This window comes from Puma concolor, chromosome F2 (genome assembly GCF_028749965.1).
Source record: "Puma concolor isolate L17-30 chromosome F2, mPumCon1.1.hap2, whole genome shotgun sequence".
NCBI classification, from domain to species: Eukaryota; Metazoa; Chordata; class Mammalia; order Carnivora; family Felidae; genus Puma; species Puma concolor.
The window spans coordinates 31,220,944-31,243,236 of NC_141684.1; the positions used below are offsets into that span (position 1 = coordinate 31,220,944).

Consider the following 22,293-nt stretch of genomic DNA (forward strand, 5'->3'; position numbering starts at 1 on the left):
ATACACTCAAAGCACATATTCTAACAGATAAAATTTGTTTCTTCTGATCCTATTTCTGTCTTTAATAATTTGAATGTTCATGGGCATTATCTTATCTCTTACTCTCAATTTTCTGTCCTATAAATGAAGTTTTTGTAAAGTTGCAGCTCAAAAATTGTTTTCTAGAATGGAATTACTTTTCTGTATATATTTCTTTTTTATTTTATGCCCCTTTATTTCTTTGATAAATTTGGTCTCTCTAATAAATACTTCAGTAAGAGGAAATATCAAATTGCTGGAAACATCAGTTTAGGGCTTACAGTGACCTTTTAGTTCTCATGAAAACTTTGATGGCCCTAATACTCGGAGTTTAAAAAGCAAATACACAACTACCCCCACCACAACAAATGCTTTAAAAATAACAGATTAATTGGGGCACCTGGGTGGCTCAGTTGGTTAAGCGTCCGACTTCAGCTCAGGTATGATCTCACAGTTTGTGAGTTCGAGCCCCACGTCGAGCTCTGTGCTGACAGCTCAGAGCCTGCAACCTGCTTCAGATTCTGTGTCTCCCTCTCTCTCTGCCCCTCTCCTGCTCATGCTCTGTCTCTCTCTGTCTCTCAATAATAAATAAACATTAAAAAAAATTTAAATAACAGATTAATTGTGGGTGTGGCGAGATACTGTGGTGGTGATCTATTGGAAAGTGTTTTGGAATAGGAATCAGAAGATGTGGAAGCTATTAAATAGTGAAGTCTGGCTTCCACGTCCATAAAACCAAGTTGGTTGTATCCGTGTTCAGAAAAACAGAGCTATGATAAGCACTGTGGAAATAAGAGGTTTGTTATACAGATTACACCTTGCACAACTGTGAGATGAACTGGGATAGTGAAGGTCTGAAAGGTGAAGGTCCCAGCATAGCAGTGGACCAGCTGGAGCTTGCAGGGAAATCCAAGAAAACAAGCATGTCCAGCCACCAGAGGAGGAGCACAAAGGGGGAGATCTAAGGAACTATGTCACTTCAGGGTAGCTATGCTACCAATCAAGCATCCGTTGACAGGTCTGGGACTGTTGACAGCATGGGAAGGCAGGCTGGATGCAGAGTGGAAAAGGACAAGCTGGGAACTGACAGGCATCTCTTCCATATTGACTGATGGTCAGATTCAGGCCTCTGCTTCCTCCCACCTTCCAAATCTCACACCAAGTCCTCTTTTGGCGAACAAGGAGGGATATCCTGGGAAACATAGTTCCCAGATTAACCAAGTTGACAGTAGTTTAATCTAGCTATATAACGTGGGCAATTTACATGTTACTTTAATACCTCAATTCTGTCATCTTTAAGTGGGAATAATGCCCTCTCTCCTATCATCCTCACCATTTGTTATGGAGATCCAAGCAAAAAGAGTATGCAAACATACTTTGTATTGGACAAATTTAAATGCCATGCAACTATAAAAAAATTTACATATTTTTTTTTCAATTTGCATCACACCCAAGAAATTTATTACTGGTTTTGATAAGAAAATTAATTATATTCTGTATTGAAATCCATATTCCACTGTCCCAGAAATGTTTTACTGATTGGGATTTTTGTCTGTTTGTTAATTTGGCTTCAAGACCCAGTCCAGGTTCACTCATTTCATCTATGATCTCTTCAGTCAACTTTTACTTAGAATAGTCTACCACATACCTACCATAAATATTTTTAAAAAATCTCAGTCAGTGTTCCTCAGAAATGTCTCTTTCTGGATTCACCTTATTATTTCTTCCTGATGAGATTCAAATTAAATCTTTTTGGTGAGAATGCTGTATAAACAATATTATGTACTTCCCATTTTATCACATCCAAAGGTACAAGGAGTTAATTTGTCCCATTATTGGTTTGGCTAAGTTTAATTCACTTAAGGTTTTGTTTTCATTTTTGCAATGGAATATGTAATCTCTTAAAGAAAATTCTTACAAAATATAATGTATAAAACCCATAAAGCTTATCCATTTTGGTTAAAGTGTGGGGACCTACTACAATATCCTTTTGGCCCTTTCATTGCTAGTACCTCAGATGTTTGTAAAGAATAGTTTAAAAAGTGTTGTATTATATTATTATAGCTAAAAAAGTAAAGATTTACCAATTGGAGAAAATTTAGTTGTGCTACTTTAATGTATACGAAGAAAAAGAAAATTACATGAAAAAATTTCAGCCTTGTTTTAGAAAGGCACAGTTTATTGAACATGTTTTATTACGCAAGTGATTTTGCATGTTAATTTTTTTTCTACTTTTGGTTACACTTTGTTCCCTAAAGTTAATTCTTTTATCTTACCATGGTATTAACTGGATTATTAAATCCTTTATCACAGATAGTATAATGACAAGCTTAAAGGTAACCCCTCTTTGAACCAACAGAAAATCTCTATTAGTAAAGTATGAATGATAATGTTTAACCATTTACAATGTTCATCTTATAATTACAATCTTACTATAATATTGATGCACAGTTTAAGAATATTCTCCATATTTTATTATCTCCATGTAATTTGTTGGGGATGAATGATACCTTCAGGGTGAAACTATTTATGTGTTAAAGCCTTGTTCTGAAGAGATTCCACATGAAGAGATGAATGGAATGTTTGGGGAAAAAAATTGTCAAAAAAACCCTTAAAAATAATTTAGCCATTAAATATCTTTCTGCACAAAATTTACTTTTGGCCAACATCTTTATTGGGGAAGAGTTTGATGTAATGGATAAAGCCTTGTATTGGGAATTAAGAGCCATGAATTCTAGCCTTGGATCTGTAGTTATTTTCTGAATGACCTTGGACAAGTTACTTCACTTTTCCAAGTCTCAGGTCCTCAGAAGTAAAATAAGAAGGTAAGAATGAAATCTTTCCAATTCAAAAATCTTATTTTTTTTTATCATTAAAATACTCCCATGTCATGTATGTATTTCAAGGACAAATTAGTGTAGAGTGAAAAGAATTCTCTAGAGCTTCCCACATAAATTTAAGCCCTGAATTTTTGTAGGTATTGCAAAACTTGTTTTACTCTCTGTAGTGAAATGTTTTTCATTTCTCTGATCCTCTGGGCTATACAGTCCTGGCTAGAACCAGTAGCAGATGTGTTGAAATACCAAGAAGAAAGTTATTTTTTACAGCACTTCTGGACTGATCAAGGTAGAAAAAAAAATAGGGAATCCTCTGGCTGTTTCTACCCTCTTGAATTTTTAGCCTAGATTGCAAATTCAAGGCTTTAAGTCATTTTATTTGTATTTCCAAATACTGTCTCCAATGTGGGAGTTATCTTACTATATTTAGACTACAATTTTTGTTATAGTTCCTTCCTGAAACAGAGAAAAAAATGTTTTATTCAACAAAATTTGTATTTTATACTCTGACCGAGACAAAATATTCAAAAGGAGAAAGGAATGATCTTACAAAGTCACTTTGTACCTCTCCAGGTCTTCTAATGGTCAGGAAAATCACTTGATTTTATTAAAGTAGATTAATGCCAGTTTCTAGAGTCCTGGATTTTTCTAAGCCAACAAAACAAATGTCCCAGTCCTGTTAGGTCTAAGATTCCCAGAGGATTCCTGCTCTAGAAAAACTAATGCTGGGATTCAGACAATTGCTATTCTAGAAACCTCTAGGTTGGTGAGAGTTGTTAGAAGCAGCTAGCTCTGCCTCAAGGAAATAGTCTAGAGAGATGTCCTGTGATCCCACTACTGGGAGTCCTCCTAGTGCTGTCCACTACTGAAAAGATGAAAGCTCTGTTTTCAAGGAATAAAATAATTGTTATGTTCTAGTATGTGCAATCCTAGGATAAAATATCCACAGGGATTTCAGCAGTCAGATATGTATGTGTGTTTACACATGTGCCTACAACATGTGTGATGAGGATAGGGGAAGGAGCAGATAATAGAAAAACAGGCAGTTACAATACCATGAACACAGTGAGTTCACCAATAAAGACAAGTATGGCATGAATAGGGGGATCTAACCAATTTGGGAAGCTGAGAAGACTTCCACAGGGTAGCCTAAGTTGACATACAAATGGCAAATAGGAATTAGCTAGAAAAATAGTCAAAATTGGAGCTAGAAGAGGGAATAGCATATGTTAAGCCTCATAAATGAGACCCGGTATGTCTTGCTAGGCTTATGGTTAGATTGATGTAAATGGTTAGCTTTTGCCTAAGCATGGAGTATAAGGGGACAGGAACAAAGCATAATGCTAAGAGCAAAGAGGATAGCCACACAACTCATAATATGGAAGAGATTTAGGACTGGCAGCTAGTGATAGCTTCTGAGGGCAGCTCATTTGAAATGGTCTTTCATATTTCAGTCAGTTTTTTTTTTCACTCAGTGTTTTGATCAATTTCATTCAATAAATATGAACAACAACAATATGCAAGGCATTATGAGTGAAACAAAACCCACAGAACTCAACCCCTATTCTTTAAGAGCTTCAAAACTCTGTGGCTGACTTGATTTTCATTATCCTTCAAGCCTCAGCTTGATCTGAAGAGTTATGGTTCCTACATTGGATAAGAACCCCTTTCTTCCTGCTGTCACTGTGCTCTGTGCATATCTTTATCAGACTCCTTATTACACTGGCTTGTAATTGACTATTATTTGGCTTTTCCCTAGATTGCCCCCTCTAGGAGTGCAGGGATCTCTCCACAAGGTTTGACATGTGACTGGAAAGGAAGCGCTGTCTAATAAATATATGAAAGACATATCAACAAGGATTTTTGGTTGTTGTTCATTCAACAGACAGCTGGCTACTATTTGGCATTTATTGATCTAGATGCTGGAAATCAGAGATCAACAAGTCAAAATTCCTGCCCTCAGACGTTTATGGTTTAGAGTGACGGCATATGCCAATTTCCGTGTAAGACTTTCATAAAGTGCTATGTCCTTTAGGTTTTGGTATGTTGCTTGGATGAGATTCATTTCCCTGATCTATTCAACTCTAGGCTCTTCTGTTTTGTTTTGTTTTGTTTTGTTTTCTTTACCTGTAAATGATATGCAAGAATTTCTGTATTGCATGATGCCAAGCAAATGAAATACGATATTAACAAAATAGAAAGACAACGTACCTTTTTTGTAGGCCAACTGATCTTGAAAAAGGATACTGTGTTGTTGACACTGATAGGTAGTTTTTTTGGCTACAAGAACTAGGTTCTCTGCCTACAATTTTGATAACTGCCACTAGGTGTCAGTAAACATTGATTTTATAGAATTCATCATGGATGAATAACTGAGAACTTAATGAAAATTACAAGATTTAGTTAATTATACTTTTTGAGTAGAAACTTCAAAATTGTGACAATGAAAGTATAAAATATTTATTACTCTGTAACTTATAATTTTTTCTCTCTAGATGATTTATTTCTTTTGTAAGAGTCTTTACCCATTTCAATCATAAATATCGTAAAAGCATTATAAATAATTATGCCAAGTATCAATAAATATCAACATTAAATGCATCAACTACAAATCTTGTTTAATAGTAGCATCATAACATTCAGCTTTAATATTAAATAAAGTATTCAGCTAAATATTTAAAATATCTGCAAAGTGCTTAGATATGTCTCTTGGTGCTAACAAACAAAGGCCAGTGTTTATGCTGATATGCTTATTCTCTATTGAAAGAATCAAAAGTACTATTTTATTACCTGGCTCAGTTAAAAGTTCAACTAAATAGCTGCATAAAGATTTATTCATATTTAGGCTTCAACTTCCTTTCCCTCACATACCTTCCTAATCAATTGTAGAGAGAACTTTCTAAGTCTGATCATTATATACAAATTTGAAGGTCACATCATTGTTATAAAAGAACTATTTCAATGAACTCTGCTTTAAAAATAATAGATGTGATTAAAGATCAAATGAATAGTTGGTACCTATTTATAATCTGATTCTTAAAGTACACCTTGTGTTCCTAGCAGAAGAATTACATCTGAATGGTGTATGTTTCTTTGACATCTTCTAATCCAGAAGATACTCTAATTATGAGAAGCATCAAGTCAATATTTCCTTTAAAAACAATAATTTTAAAGATGTAGTTGTCTCATATACATTATTATTCTGTTCATTTCTTAACTGAGTATAATTTTGCTTTAATCTATATAACCTCACTAAAACTACTCTCTTAAAAGTTACTATAATTATTTTGAAATCAGAGTCTGCATTCATTTATTTGTCGAGCCAGCTAGTCATCAAAAATCTATCATGTTGCTAATATTTCCCTGATACTATTTAGTTGTTTCCAAACTTGAGTGTGCATATAGTCAACTAGGGTGTTTGTTTAAAGTGTAGATTTCTGGGTTCCATATCCAGAGATTCTGATCTTGATATAAGGCCTAGATCTATCAGTGTTACCAACTCCACCCAGGTGATGTTGATGCAGAACTAAAACTTTAATGACTCTAAGAGGAGACACCATCCTTGCTGGTCTTGTGGTGCTGATAGTTTAGAAGATAGAAGAAAACATGATATAGCTGGCTTCAAACAAAAGTTGCAGCTGCAGTATGTTGTAGCATGTCTTTATTTTTTTTTAATCAAAGAATCACGGACCTTTTTAAAAAAATGATGGCACTATGGATCTTCTCCCCAGAATAACTGAAAAAACTGAATTTTGTTTATATTTCTGTGTGATTCAACTCCACACTCAAAGTGCAGGGGTAAGAACACTTGGAATTAGACTCTAGTTGGGCAATAAAGAAAAGTGGTCTATTCAGCTGGGGTTGAGGATGGATGAGATACATTGGAGGAGATTAAAGGGTACCAGGAAAGGCTTCACAGAGGAAATCCTTGGGGATTTGTGAAATATGAGTAGGTGTTCAAGGAGAAAGTATGGAGGATGATGGCAGAAGGAGAAAGGTCATAAGATTCCAGCCAAAGAGGCAACGTGGACAAAGACCCAGAGATGGGAGAGAGCCTGCACCAGTTAGAAAATAGCAAGTATCTCATATGTGGGAGTTCACTGTGCTACAGAAAACAGAAGGCCATGTTCCATGATAAGGAGTTTGGATACTATCTTATACTAATTTTGAAGAGAAATAAGCACACTGATGATTTTGGTCAACAGAAGAATCTGCTTATGCACACTGGAGCCTTATTTGTAGAACTTATAGCAACACATTATCCAAGTACAACAAGAGAAAGTATTTCCTCTTTGCAAAGAAACCTCAGACAATGCCTCTCAATGGCTTTCAGCATTCTACTCACCCTTTCCCCTCTGTCTTCCCCTAGGGGATGCTGGAAAGAAAGTTTCTTGCTGCTCTTTAAACAGACATTAAAATGAGAACAAACCTACCTCCCTTGAACTTGCTTATGCTAAAAAAATCACCAATTTCAATCACAAGTTTTACAAGGTCTTGACTTAATTTGGGGGGGAAAAAAGCAAAGCCATAAACTCTTTTAGATGGCCATGGTCTTTTGGGCACAAGAAGGGTGTCCAGTCAGTGATCCACTCATGGGGAGCTGACTCTGTCAGCCACACATGACCCCAGGGGAACTGAAGTATGTTTAAGGGACTGTTTGTATTTTTTAGAGAGGTCTTAGTGCCATATAATTCGTTTGGCACTCATTTTTTTCTACATATTCTTAGAAAAGGGGAGGAATACTGGAAGAACTTTGCTGTATTTAGAACTAAAACTAGAGAATGAGTACAGTGTGTATTTATGAACTTTGGAAAGTATGGTTTCATGGTCACAGACTTCATGAAAATTATCTTTACATGTACAGAAGAGAGTGTACTCTCTCAGCACTATGAAGAGGCACAGAAATAACAGTGTGCGAGTTCTCTATTTTCCTTACAGGAAGAATTTCTCCTGAGTTTTGAACACAGGCAACCTTCATGCCATTGAGAAACTTTGAAAACTGTATTTTACTGGACTTTGGAACCGGGATAGCTGGTAACAGTGTTTCCAGTGTGAAGACCTTGAGGAGATTTGGGTGGCTGATAAACTCATTTTTACAGAGTTCTACATTATATTAATATTTGCAAATCAAGGGAGAGACATTAAAATGTATGCTGTGAAAACAAATAGGTGGAAACTTACCATGCAATTTATGCATGTATAATGAAAACCAATCAGAAACAGAGAACAAATAAAACTGGAAATTTATCTTTCTCAATCAGAGCACAGATTCCCATGACCAACACTATCTCAAACATTTTTCACTTACACATCTTCCACTAAACATGATCAAAAATAAATAACAGCTACCTCAGGGCATCTGAGGCTTAAAGCAAATAAGATAACACACTCCTTCTTAGCATAATGGTTAGTTTGATATACAGCAATGCTGCCAATTACTCAATAATCCAATTCCATCTAAGAACAAATGACACCAATTCAGGAAGATTGAATATGATGAAGAAAGCTGTTGGGGAGGAAGGTTGACAATTACAGGATGAGTTGCTATGGGTGATCATTTTCAGGGATTTTTTTCCCCAGTATCAATTATGAGTAAAGAAAGGGGAAAAAAATCACATGCTGGATTCAGCCAATAAAGCAGCCTATTATGTCAAAAGAAACATAAGATTCTCAAAAAGTTGAAATTTTAATTTATAAAGAATAAACATTTGAACTAAAGGATCATTATTCAGGCATCTGGGTTAAAAATAATATAGACCTGGGGTGCCGGGGTGGCTCAGTAGGTTAAGTGTCTGACTTCGGCTCAGGTCATGATCTCATGGTTTGTGAGTTCAACCCCACATTGGGCTCTGTGCTGACAGCTCGGAACCTGGAGCCTGCTTCAGATTCTGTGTCTCCCTCTCTCTCTGCTCCTTCCCCACTCATGCTCTCTCTCTCTCTTTCTCTCTCTCTCTCTCTCTCAAAAATAAATAAACATTAAAAAAATAATATAGACCTTAAACTAGGTAGTTAGTCAGCAAGTTTCTTGTCCTTTGTACTTAGTATTCTGCTTGCTCTATATAGAACGAGAATAATTTTCAAAGGAAATGGCACCTTATGAATTTGAGAAAATTTCATTTTTAATTTCTCCATCTTACTACCTACATGCACGTCTTTAATTAGCTGCATCTCTATCTCGTTATTTTCATCACTCTCCATATGTTTATGTATATCTATCAATATCATATATATTTTAATTTAATTTAGATTTATTCATATAACTTATGTTTCCTGAGCTAATGTGTATTTTATGGTTATTGGTTAGGGAAGTTTGATTCCCTAAGTTGTAACAATCCTTTAAGGATTTTATATGTATCACCTCATTTAATCTTCAGGACAGTATTAAAAGAACATAATAATTTTTAGAGCCATTTTACAGACGAGGCAACTGAGGATCACAAAGATTAGCTAGGTGGAAACCCAGAAAGTTAAGTTCCAAACTCTATTCTGTTATTCTAATTCTGGAGGCACACATGTACATGACATAATCTTACTCTTCAGAAGCGAATATTTTATTTATCCATTTGTGTGTGTGTGTGTGTGGAGTATGAGGAGAGAAAGGAAAGAAAGAAGAATTTTTACTAATGACTTTATTGTTATCCATTTTCTTCATTCATATTTTGTACCACACCACCTATAGCTGTTTGATCTTTATGTCTTTTTAAGCATCTTTAAATCTCTGTCATATTCTTCATTTTTGACGAGTCAAACTTCACATTCTTAGGTCTTTAATCACCCTACTTGCACCCTCTTTTCTTTTGAAACTTCTTTTGAACTTTTCCTTCTACATATAGATTTATATCTATGAATGTAGATCATCGCCATGCAGCTGTCTATTGTAGGATGTATTCACTTATATTTTCATACGTGGACTGACTTTTTTTAGATATTTTCCTATCATTGTCTCGCATACTCCTTGACAGGCTCTTGCAAACAAATAATTATGTTCACTTATGGAGTAAGACAATATAGCTCCAACATTTGAAAAACAGTGTTGTACATAATGACACTGACTTAATAGAGCCTCCTCCAACAGAGATCGCAGCCCTAGATCCAACATTGGAAAACAAACCTTCTGTCCTCTAACAAAGAAGGTGAAGATTTTTTTTTAATTTTTAAGTTTATTTATCTATTTGTAGAGAGATAGAGATGAGAGAGAGAGAGAGAGAGAGAGAGAGAGAGAGAGAGAGAGAGAGAACAAGTGGGGCAGGGACAGAGAGAGGGAGAGAGAGAGAATCCCAAGCAGGCAGGCTGTGTGCTGTCAGTGCAGAGCCCAATGCAGGGCTCAAACCCATGAACCATGAAATCACAATCTGAGGCAAAATCAAGAGTCGGATGCCGACTAAGCCACCCAGGAACCCTAAGGTAAAGCTTTTAAAACAGATTTCTAAATGAATATCTAGATTCCAGAGGGAATTATGCGATAGAGACACGTGTACAGATATAGGTACCTTTGTAAACTCAATGGTCTCATTTCTCATATGGACTCCCCAGTATTTATTTTAATGAGTTATTTCATGAGCTATTTCTTCAAATATCAACAGATACAAATGAATTACATCCTCATTATAGCAGTATCCCAATATAATTTCATCATATTATTAAAGTCATTAATATTGGGCAAATTTCACATCAGAAAATAAATGCCCAGGGGGCTTGAATTGTAAAACATAATTAAATTATAGAGTTAAAATGTTATTACATGTAAGCCATATCTTGAATGGGTAAAACTTAAATTCTAAACAATTTTAACTTAGTTCATAATTGACTCAAATATTTATTGTATGCCTGTTGTGTTTATAGTATATGGAGTTTATAAAGATGGCTGGCTTATAATATGGTAAGGAAGAGAAAGCACACATGTAGATAATAATACTACAGTAGACAAAATGAGATGTGCCACAAGAGAAGCAATTTATCTATGGAATGACAAGTTAGAGGAGAAGGAAGAGAGGAGGCATCCTCTGCAATATTTGTGCTTGTCTTGAAGATTGGCTCATTTTGGAATTGTGAAGATAGGGAGAAAGGTACCAAATCAGTAAAGCTCTCATCATTTAAAAGAACAAGATACACTAGACAATCCCGAACTAGAGAGAATAAAATGTTTATCTCAAAAATACTATTTTGAAAAAAAGATAGAATATATATATATGTATATATACACATATATATGTGTGTATATATATACACACATATATACATATATATATATATATACACATATATATATGTATATATATAATATAGGACTCAAGTCTCCTCTTGTGGTAAGATAAATTTATATTCTTTCCTGTATCTCAGGGTTTCCAGACTTAGTAATTTCCACTAGAACTTTGTATACTTAACAAAAGGGCATTTAAAACATAAAGAATTTCAGCTTCAGATACTAATATAATAAAAGGAATAAAATATATCTTAAATGTTTAGTATCCAAATAACTTCATTGTCTGTCTTTTCCCTTGATATTCCCAGCACATTCAAATGACTGATGAAAACCCTTTTCTTTCTTATCTTTTTTTATGTTAAATTGTGCTATGGATTTCACAACCCCTATTTATTTATTTATTTATTTATTTATTTATTTATTTATAAATGTTTATTTTGAGAGAGAGAGAGAGAGCTTGAGCAGGGAAGGGGCAGAGAAAGAGCAGAAGAGAGATTATCCCAAGCAGACTCCTTGCTGCCAGCGCAGAGCCCAATGTGGGGCTTGAACCCAAAAACTGTGAGTTCATGACCTGAGCTGAAACCAAGAGTCAGACACTTACTGGACTGAGCCACCCAGGTGCCCGTCACAACCCCTTTACTGAAAATATCCTCTTCATCCCTCTCCAAAAGTCCATGTCCTCCATATCCTCCAAAGCTTATCTCTTCCACTAATTTTTTGAACATTTTAGCATCTTCTGAGTTTTTCTCTCACCCTTTTTCCAACAATACTAATTATTTGTATACTTCCCAACGATGTCTTCATAACACCAAACAAATGCTTAATCTTGCTAGAAGCCTAAAACAAAAGCTCTTTTCTCTATATATGTTTTGACAAGAGATACATTGTCTTTATTTTCAGCAGAAGATGCCACCTGTATCATTTACACTCCATCTAAAAGACATGCTCTGCTAGTCTCTTTGCTAATGGTGCCCAGCTCTTTCGGTAAGGAAAGGAGGGAAGTTAGAGCTGAGACAGCCCTGGAGCAGGAGGAACTGGGAGAGAGCAATGTTGGGAAACTCAGTCAGATTGAGTCATTGTTACCAGGCTTTGAAAGAAAACCATGGAGGTCATTTTGCATTTTCTTCAAGTGATTGTGAGGAAGACAAACTAGTTCCATATGGTGGCAGGGCAAGAGCTCAGAGCAGAAGAGAAATCTGCTGCATGAGATCTGCTCAGCTTGTCAGTTCAAAAGACCTTAGAGTTCAGATATCTGAGAGTCTTTCTACTGTTTTAAAGAGCCAAGGCCAAACTTCAATTTGTCATACATACAACTCCCACTGCCTTGGGTAATGAAAGAGCCTCTTGACTTCCTGAATACCGTAAAGATGTAAAAATGGAAGAAGCATAGAAGTCTCTTAAGTAGATAAAATTAGTGAGAAACCAACTTCATGACATTGGGCTGCCTATTTTAAAGAAAAGAAAGTTATAGAATCATTTGTATGATCCATAACTATTTTGAAGTCTTTTATTTAATAATAGAACTTGCTATTGTCCTACATTTATTAAGAAATAGAATTTAGCCTTTCTGGTTATTTAAATTTCTATAAGTGAAAGAAAAGGGATAACTATGTGTTCATTGAGGATGACTAGAGAACCATCTCAGATGACTAGGGAGTAGTGACTAATTTCAACATGCACCTGTCTGTTTCATTTTTCCTTCAGATGCTTATTGAGGGCCGCCTGGGTGGCTCAGCTGGTTAAGCATCTGACTCTTGGTTTTGGCTCAGGTTGTGATCTCAAGGTGGTGAAATCAATCCCTGTGTCTGCTTGGGATTCTCTCTGATTCTCTCTTTCCTCTGTCTCTGCCCCTCCACAGTCATGCACATTCAATCTCTCTCTCCCTGTCTCCCTCTCAAAATAAATAAACATTAAAAAAGACGCTAATTGAAAACAATCATAATGCTGATATTCTGTACAGCCACTGACCAAATCATGCTAAGAAATGTGGGGGTTTTATCCTCATTAATTAGGAAAAATGGGTTTAAAAGGATGAATACCATCATTTTACTCAGTGGCTACCGTTTTAATCATATCTAATCATGTTCTTTGCAGATTTTGTGTTATTTTAGGTGTTTTGTTTATTTTCATTTTGGGTTTTGGGGGTTTTTTTAGTGTTTTTTTTTTCATCTTCCATATTTCTGTCCCTAAGCCAAATACTTTACTCTGGAATAATGTTTGGTTTTTATCTCCTAACACATCATCCTTCATGAAAACCACATCTACACTGGCTGAACATAAGAAATAAATGTCCAGGATTCCCATGGTGTTATTTTGGGGGAGTATTCTTTATAATGACTCACACTTCAATTTTCCTTTCACTACATTCGTATGCAAGGCCAACTTTGGCCCTTCTGTATATTGACTTCTCTTTTGTAAAGTGAAGTATCATTAACATAGAAGAGAAAGCCATGGTTAGTTAACTATACATAAAGACTTCAGAAATTAGACAGAACCACTGTGTAAAAGAACTACCTAAATATTCTGTTTGAACCTCAATTTAAATAAGTTTCCTTGTCTAATTAGAAAAAAATACTTGGTGTTGGTGAATGGCCAGCTCTTAGTTTGCCTGTATCAGATAACTAGCTAGGAGTGTTGGCTTTGGGTCAATAATGGCTGTTCTGTACTAGCTAAATAGTTGCTAAGAAAGATTGAGCCGCTTAACTGTTCAGATGACCTACCCTTGACTACACAGTTGCTCCCAGAATCCTTGTGGGATTCCACAGAAGCATAGTTGTCCTCATTTGTAAATTTCTTAAAATAGTGGTGAGAAACATATTTTTATGAAACACCATCCCTGTTTCTCAGTGCAAGAAAATGACTCTCCATGGTGCTTCTTCCCTAGAACATTCCCCTGTGACATGCTAAGGATATAGACTCAGACACAGTGAATACTACTATATATAAATTGCAGGTTTAACTCGGTCTTGTACAGTGAAAATCCTCTAAACGTTGATCTTTTCACTTTTATTTATTTTTCATTGAGATATAATTGACATATAACATCATATTAGGTTCAGGTGTATAACACAGTGATTTAATATATGCATAAAATGCACAATGGGCCTTCTAGGAATGGGGTCAACACATGGAAATGTGCACAGAAATGAGAATATGTTGATTTGAGGGGTAAAATAATTGATAAGGCTGGTCAGGAAATGGTCAGGAAATAAGTGATGATATGTATGGGGTTAGGTGGCATGGGAAAAAATAGAGGATGGCAAGATCTTCCAAGTCTTTGTAAACCACAATAAGGCATTTGGACCTTATCTTTCATGTGTTGGGAGAACAACTGAGGGATTTTAACCAGAGTAGAAGAATAATGAGATGCAGGTTTTTGAATGAGCCTTACAGAGCATGGATTGTAGATTGTAGAAAGGGGAAGGAGCAAGATTCAAGGCAGTGAGACCAGTTGTAAAACTTTTCTAATACAGAAGAACTGCCAGGACTAGAAGACTGACCTTTTGATGTTGATTAAAAGGATCTGCAAAAATATTTCTTTTTACTTACAGACTCTAACATATAGCAATAATGTAGTTTGTAGAGGCAAAGGTCAGGAAAAGGCATCGTTGATGTTTATTCTACCCTTTATATGCTTGCATACATATTTAGAGATATATGAAGGTGTCCTTAAACTTGTAACAACTGATGGTATAGTCATACAATAGCTCCAAATGAAGGTGGAGAAGGATATGTAATAGCATGAAAAAATGGTTATAAAATTATGTGTGGAAAGCATGGTATAAAGAAGTATGTAGAGTACAGTTTGTATTTATACATGAAAAGAAACTATTTTGGAAGGTGCAAAACTAATGTAAGTGATTACTTCTAGACAGGTAGTTGAGGCAGGCCTGTGGGCAACAACTTTATGTGCATTGTTCAAAATTTTTATAAGAATATGATCAGATATTACATATATATTTTAAAATAAATATTTTCAATTTGGAAGGGGAAAACAAGGAAAAGACTAAATGCACATAAACCATAATGTTAAGAGTAGTTATATTCAGAGATGAGATTTGTGTTACTTTCTATTTTCTTCTTTTTGCTTTTCTCTACTTCCTAAATTTATAATTGGGCATTCCTATTGCCATGGTAACACAAAGAAACCATTGTAAACTATGAGGCTTAAACTGCAACCCTCTTGTGAAAGGATAAAAGTATAAACTATATCCAGCACATAGCAGTCACTTACTTAATATCAATAGAACATTGGTGCTCAAGTTACCTGCAAATGATAGTGTAGAAAATTATCATGTTCTGGAATCTCTAGCCCCATCAGTGAGCTTAGAGCTACTAACAGGATACTGGTATTGACTTACCTTTTGAAAAAAGAAGGAAAGTCATCACTAATCATAGAGAAGCCAAGAATCAGAGTTGGAATTTAGCATGGCTCATCCAAGAGCACCTATGGGCAAAACTCACCCAGTCCCAGTGGAGCAGGAGATTTTAGGCCTGCAGTTGCAGCCACATAATTTTGGAATCATTCATCTTCTTCCCCCAACTGATTCTGTGTTCACTAAACAAGCAACTTTCCAATTATAATTTGGCTTTCTGTGTGAAACTCTAAGAAAAACGTGAGCCTGGATTCCACAATGTCCCCATTTTGAGTGTAAGTGGCGAGCTAACAAGAGTCTCTCTTAGCTTTGAGAGTGCGTGGCTATCTCTGAAAGGCTGAGAAAGTGATCAAATCTGGAAGGTTGTGAATTCACACGGGTAACTTGTCCCAGGCTCCAACTGGTGACCTCTCAACCTTACTTTCCCCTGATGAAACCCGCCTCCAAGTGGGCTGTCTACAACCTGAAATGTAAATCCACATTTAAAAAATTCTACAATTCTTGGGGTGCCTGGGTGGCTCAGTAGGTTAAGCATCTGGCTTCTGCTCGGGTTGGGATCTCATGGTTCGTCAGTTCAAGCCCCGTGTTGGGCTCTGTGCTGATAGCTCAGAGCCTGGAGCCTGCTTCAGATTTTGTGTCTCCCTCTCTCTCTGCCCTTCCCCTGCTTACACTCTGTCTCCCTCTCTCTCTACTCAAAAATAAATTAAGAAAAAATCTACAATTTTTGTCACCAGTGATTTTTAGCTGGCCCCTCAGAGTTTTAAAATACAGGCTTATATATGAAAATTTACCTTTAGAAGCTTCCCCCAACCTACTATTAACTATAGGTTCTATTAATCATTGAAAACAACAAAATTTGAGTAGGGCTTAATTGTATATTTTGCTCTGACTCAAATCTGCAGAATATCTGTAAAATGTTTTCACACAACCATATAACATTACTGTTATTTTCTAAAATTGATATCAACCTTGCAAAATAATAAGTGGACCTTTACATATACTTAGGTGCAAACCCAAGTCAAATATAGGTATCAAAGAATGAAAATCCAAATATTAATTGATCTGTATTATTTTTTTAAATATTTATTTTGAGAGAGAGAGAAAACGTGAGTGGGGGAAGGGCAGAGAGAAAGAAGGAGAGAGAGAATCCCAAACCCGTTCTGTGCTGTCAGCAGGGAGCCTGATGTGGGATCGATTTCACAAACCATGAGAGCATGACCTGAGCCGAAATCAAGAGTCAGATGCTTAACTGACTAAGCCACCCAGGTGCCCGTCATATTATTTCTGTTTAATAATAATGTAACATTTGTTCAGAGCTGGCCTAAGTCCCAGTAGTGTCTCCCTCATACAGAGATATTAACTATATTGTGAGTGGATAAGATTTATAAATAAGACTCAGGTACAGAAGTGGTAATACATGTGGATATGAAAAGAATATTCCTAGATGATTTTGATGAATGAGAACTGAGGAACCATGTTAGGTAGAGTTGGAAAGAAGGTAGAGGGTCAACTAGAGAAGACCTTGTATATCAAATTGACAACCTGACAACCTGAGTGTAGCTATTCTGAGCCCCGAGGAACCACTGAAGGACCTGAGCAAGTGTGCATTTGTTCCAATTGCCCAGATGGATATAAAACAATATATATAGGGTCAGTAGGAAATGACCAGACATCAGAGAACTAATTACATTAGGCATCAACTGTGATTTATCCACTAGTTTTTGAATTATAGACTAGTATTCTTTAGTCTGCAAAGAGTAATATCAGATACTAATTGAGAACATAAATTCCCAGTCCTAGTTAAAAGGCCTTTTTCACAAATAACCAGATGATTTTTTATATGTACAACTGTTGCAGAGCCTCGGATGTACGTTAATTTAAATTTTATATAAGAAATGTTTCTAGAGAGTAAGGTAGGTTAGGTTCTTTGAAGAATGCCATATTTGAGGTTAAACAGTTGGCATTTTGAACTTAATTTTAGGGATACTCCTAGAATATAAGCCCCTTAATGCCATGGCCCTTTGGTATATCTTAAGTGCTTAGAATAATTCCTGGTATGTAATATGTGCTCAACAAACATTTCTTCAGGGAATGTATAATGATTAAGAACTTGGATTTTAGGGGCGCCTGGGTGGCGCAGTCGGTTAAGCGTCCGACTTCAGCCAGGTCACGATCTCGCGGTCCGTGAGTTCGAGCCCCGCATCGGGCTCTGGGCTGATGGCTCAGAGCCTGGAGCCTGTTTCCGATTCTGTGTCTCCCTCTCTCTCTGCCCCTCCCCCGTTCATGCTCTGTCTCTCTCTGTCCCAAAAATAAATAAACGTTGAAAAAAAAAATTAAAAAAAAAAAAAAAGAACTTGGATTTTAAAGTCAAACATAGCCAGATTCCAGCTTATTTATCTTCTCTAAATCTTGGAATGCAAAATTGGTATATTGATGCTTAGATCACAGATTTAATATAAAAGTAAATTAAAGAATAAATGGAAAGCATTTAGCAGATTGTTTGGCACAGAGCAAGTCCTCAATCAATGACAATTATTATTAGTATGGCTGTTAAGAATAATGTGTACACATCATCACTGCTTAACATTAACATAGTTGTGTGCTGTAATGGCACTCTACAAGGCATTTTTTTCTTTGGAGATTAATACTTGTAGTAAAATCAACCCATTTTCCTTTTGTGGATCCTGTACTATCAGAACCATATGAGTTTGAGTATGCATTGTGAAAAAACACCAAACACACAAGCCATAGAGAATTTTGCTGTCATTTGGAGTCTTCCTTTTCTTTCTTTCTTTCTTTCTTTCTTTCTTTCTTTCTTTCTTTCTTTCTTTCTTTCTTTCTTTCTCCTTCCCCTTTCTCCCCCCTCCTCTTTCTTTCTTTCTTCCTTTCTCTTTATTCTCTTTCTTTCTCTCTGTCTCTCTCTCTCTCTCTCCCTCCCTCCCTCCCTCTCTCTCTCCCTCCCTCCCTCCCTCTCTCCCTCCCTCCCTCCTGGATTGGGTCTTGGAGTAGTTTGTTAAAAGGGCTGAGTGCAAAGAAGGGAGGAAATAATGAAAAAGGCAAACATTCAACAAACTGGTCTTATGGGTTCTGTAATTCTGTTGAATAACTTATCTTTTTCCTTTTTTTAACTTCAGGTTGTATTTAAAGGGTCACACTGGGACAGCAGGAAAACAGAGCAGCCTGATCTTACATGGTGCTGATTTCAGCACTAAAGATGCAGATAATGACAACTGTATGTGCAAATGTGCCCTCATGCTAACAGGAGGTAAGTCCTATGGGGCCATTCTCTAAGTTATGTTTCATTGGTTTGAGGCTTGAAGTTTCTTATCTATGAGAAAGGACTGTGATCTTCTGGTCAGGAAACTTAAGAGCAAGTCCCTAGAGATCATTTTGTTTTGCCCACTAATTTACCATGTGTTCTCGTGCAAGACATTGCTAGCATATTTATAAGTTTGCCTCCTCCCCCATTGTCTGTAAAGGGGGCATGCTAAGCTTGGTTCTGAAAAATTTCTTTAGCTTCTTAAAGTGCCAGTTATTCTACCTTCTAAATAATCATAATGATACCCATAGTGGAATGGGTAACAATTTGGGAATTCAGCATACACGGGAAAGCCAACAAAAAACAAAGAAACAAAAAAACCACCTTCTTACAAAGTATTTTGCAACTATGTAGTACAGTTCATTGACCATTCTATTGAAATGGAATAAGAAGAATAAAGAAGTGTACTGAGATCTAAAGTTATAAAATTCAGACCAGCAACACTAGGGCTTTTCAATGTATGGTATTGACTTCTGCAAGACATTTGAGCTGGTCTAACGGATACCATTAAATAATACTATATCACCGAGTAAGAAAGATAAATCCCTTTTTAACCTTCTCATTGTCTTTGAGTCTTCTGAATGTGTCAAAAGAGAAATTCTCAGTTTGGTGGTAGTGTATCTAGAATACTTCTTGAACACTTACTCGATAATCATTCAATAATCTTTAGAGCAAAGAAAGAAAAAACCCTTAGGCCTCAGGCTCAGGGCCTTGGTTAGACAATGGAACCTACCTAGAAGTGAATAAAGTGGTCTTGTTTTAATTGTATTGGGTTTTATATCTCCCTTTTATTGTAGCAAGTGGTACTGTTTTCTTCTTTAAAAGAATTATATAATCTTTGCATTTTTAAAGTATTCACAATATTTGATCTATAAAAATTATTGATTTAAAGAAAAAATTAAATATTAATAAGAATTATAAATGGATGATGGCAAAAATCTGTGAAGTTGATGCATGACTGGCTGAAGTTTGAGAAACATGTGACTGAAACCCAATGGCAAGCAAGGTAGCTCAAGTCAAGCTATAGGTTCTGGCAAGGAAGGAGTTGGCACCCAGCAAAACTGTAAAGGAAAACTTTTTTCCAGTGCTTCTCTTCTCACAGTTTTTTTGTTCTTTCTCTCTCTGAATGGAATAGCAGTCACTCCAACCCTCAGGTTTCCTGGTTCTCCTTCTGTGTTAATCTACAACAAACCATGTTTTCATTGACAGTAAGGAAAAAAAAAGCCTCGAAATCCATTATTATATATTAGTATATGTTATTGCATAGGTTGTACTCCCTTAGTTGAATGCCAAACCAGCTGTGTGAGATAAGCAGGGAGACAAACTCTATCTCCACTTTGTACATAAGGAAAATAAAAGCAAGTTAATGCTTACCATTTTATAGTTAACACCCAGCACAGTAGATGTGGCACACAGGAACTCAATTAAAAGTATGGTACATGAATAAATGAACATTTTGTAACCCTTGAAATCATGTTCAAATTTTGAAGCCAGTGGAATGGATCATTAGGTCGACACTTTGTCATCAGTTAACAGAGCATGGAAGAATAGGGAGGGGTGGTTTTACAGAAATCTTTCCACCTTCATCCATCCCCATGTCCTCCATTATTACCACCACCAAATCACATCCCATTGACCCCCCTCCACCACACTTACATTAACATCATTTCAACATGGGACCAACTCTAGTATTATCAAAGCCAACCTGTTACGATTCTTCTTCTATCATATCCTCCTCCTTAAACTTTAAAATGCTATTCTGGCGTCATATGCAACCTCATCAAATAGGTAAAAGTCCTCTATATGTAACTTTATGACCCCCTCCCCAAAACAGTTGTTAAAATTTAGAGTGGTACCCACAGGTTAGGTTTTAAACTGTTTTCCTGAAAGAAAAAAAAAATTTTCATTACTTCCCTGATCCCATAAATGGAATTGTCAACAACTTTATACAGAGACAAAAGGACTTTGATTGTCTAGTTTGCTGTTCATTTTAATATTGAAATGTGCTTCATTTTCTCCATGTCTATTTTTACAGATAGCTTTTCTTACCAAATAAATGCAATGCCTGAAAGAACAACAGTAAAATATTTCAAATGTTGCCTTAGAAGAGCATTCCAATGTGTTCATATTTCTGTCATAATAATGAGAAATATAGAGCTAAGCAAAGAGGAAAATGCACCTCTTGGTTGTTGGTGAGAAAATTTCATTGCTCAGATTTATGATTTTATTTCTGCTTCAAATGATTGAACTTTGTCATGTTCTTTCATCCATAATCATTCCTGGACCTGCTTCTTACTCACCAATAAACACATATGTTGGGGAGAGAAAATTTCCACTTATTGCTTGGGCTGGAATAGTCTAACTAAATGTGTTTTTGTAATAAACGCCATTACCCTATCAAATATCCTTTTGAAAGAATCCAGGCCTTGCAAACCTATTCACTCTGCAAAGCTAAAATGTGGAATTTAGATGGCTAAGAACTGGAGAGCATAAGGATGAATGTCAATGACAGTCCAGGTAACTTGAGTATTGCCTGGAACTTTAGGTCCTACTTAGCTACTCCCCACTACCAGTATTTATTCTGTCATAGTTTCCCTTAGAACCATTTTCTTCATCTAATGGTTTTTCCTTTCTTTTTTAGTTTGTATTTGAACTTGCTGCCTATTTTAAATAGTTTCCTTTAAGCAATAAGATTTTATAGTCTTTGAAGCTAATAATTCATAGTTTTCTGTCACCATCAATTAAAGTTTTATTTCATCTTGTTTATTTACAAAATTTTTCCTTTGTTTCTTCTGAAAGAAATTAAGGGTAGAGTAAGATTTATCGCCCACTAACTGTCCTAAATAGTTTTGTGCAAGTACATGCAGGGATTTGGGTTGGCGAATGTGGTATCGTTGCCACCTTTATATGACAGAGATTGAACAACGAGAGATGAGCTTAATTGAAAGCAGAAGGTATTTCAGTTAGGCATAAAGTAGAACATTTTGATCTTTCTTTATTCTTTCCCAATATCCTAACTTCTTAACTTTCTTCTATCAATTTAACATATTTTTAACAAGTAACTATTACAGATCAACTACTCTTAGAGAAATGAGCAAGACAGAATAGAACTTGAATCTATTGAGGGAGACCATCAACAAAAGAGTAAGCAATAAATAACAATTTCAAACCATAACCAGTTTCAGAGGCAAAATATAACGTGATGGAGTTGTTGGAGAAAGGGGAAGTAACTTTAGATGGAGTGTCCAGGGATCAAATGCTGCCAGGGAGGATTGTTCATTTCTAGTGGTGGACATCTTCAAGAAGAGAATATAAAGCTATTTTATCTAAAAGAGCTTACTTACGCATGTTCCTGCAGTTGAGGGTCTAGACAAGAAAGTCTCTACTTTCTTCTGGTTCTGTGATTCTATTATTCCATGTACTCACTGTGGCTGATGTAAGGAAAACCACGTGATATTATTTTTCAGTGCATGGGTTGTGATTCGTAGTATAGTGTAGAGTGGAAAGGAGGTGTAATGGGCTGAGAAAGTACATTTACAT

At 36.0% G+C, this 22,293-nt stretch overlaps 1 protein-coding gene across 4 annotated transcripts in view; it reads left to right on the top strand.

Annotated features, from left to right (window-relative positions):
- Positions 1–22,293, top strand: part of ANGPT1 (angiopoietin 1) — a 244,359-nt gene that overhangs the window by 211,480 nt on the left and 10,586 nt on the right. For all 4 annotated transcript variants that reach the window (XM_086695124.1, XM_025922621.2, XM_025922620.2 and 1 more), the window contains one exon: positions 18,569–18,699. In XM_086695124.1, coding sequence (XP_086551250.1) covers positions 18,569–18,699 — 131 coding nt within the window. The remainder of the gene's footprint in view (positions 1–18,568; positions 18,700–22,293) is intronic.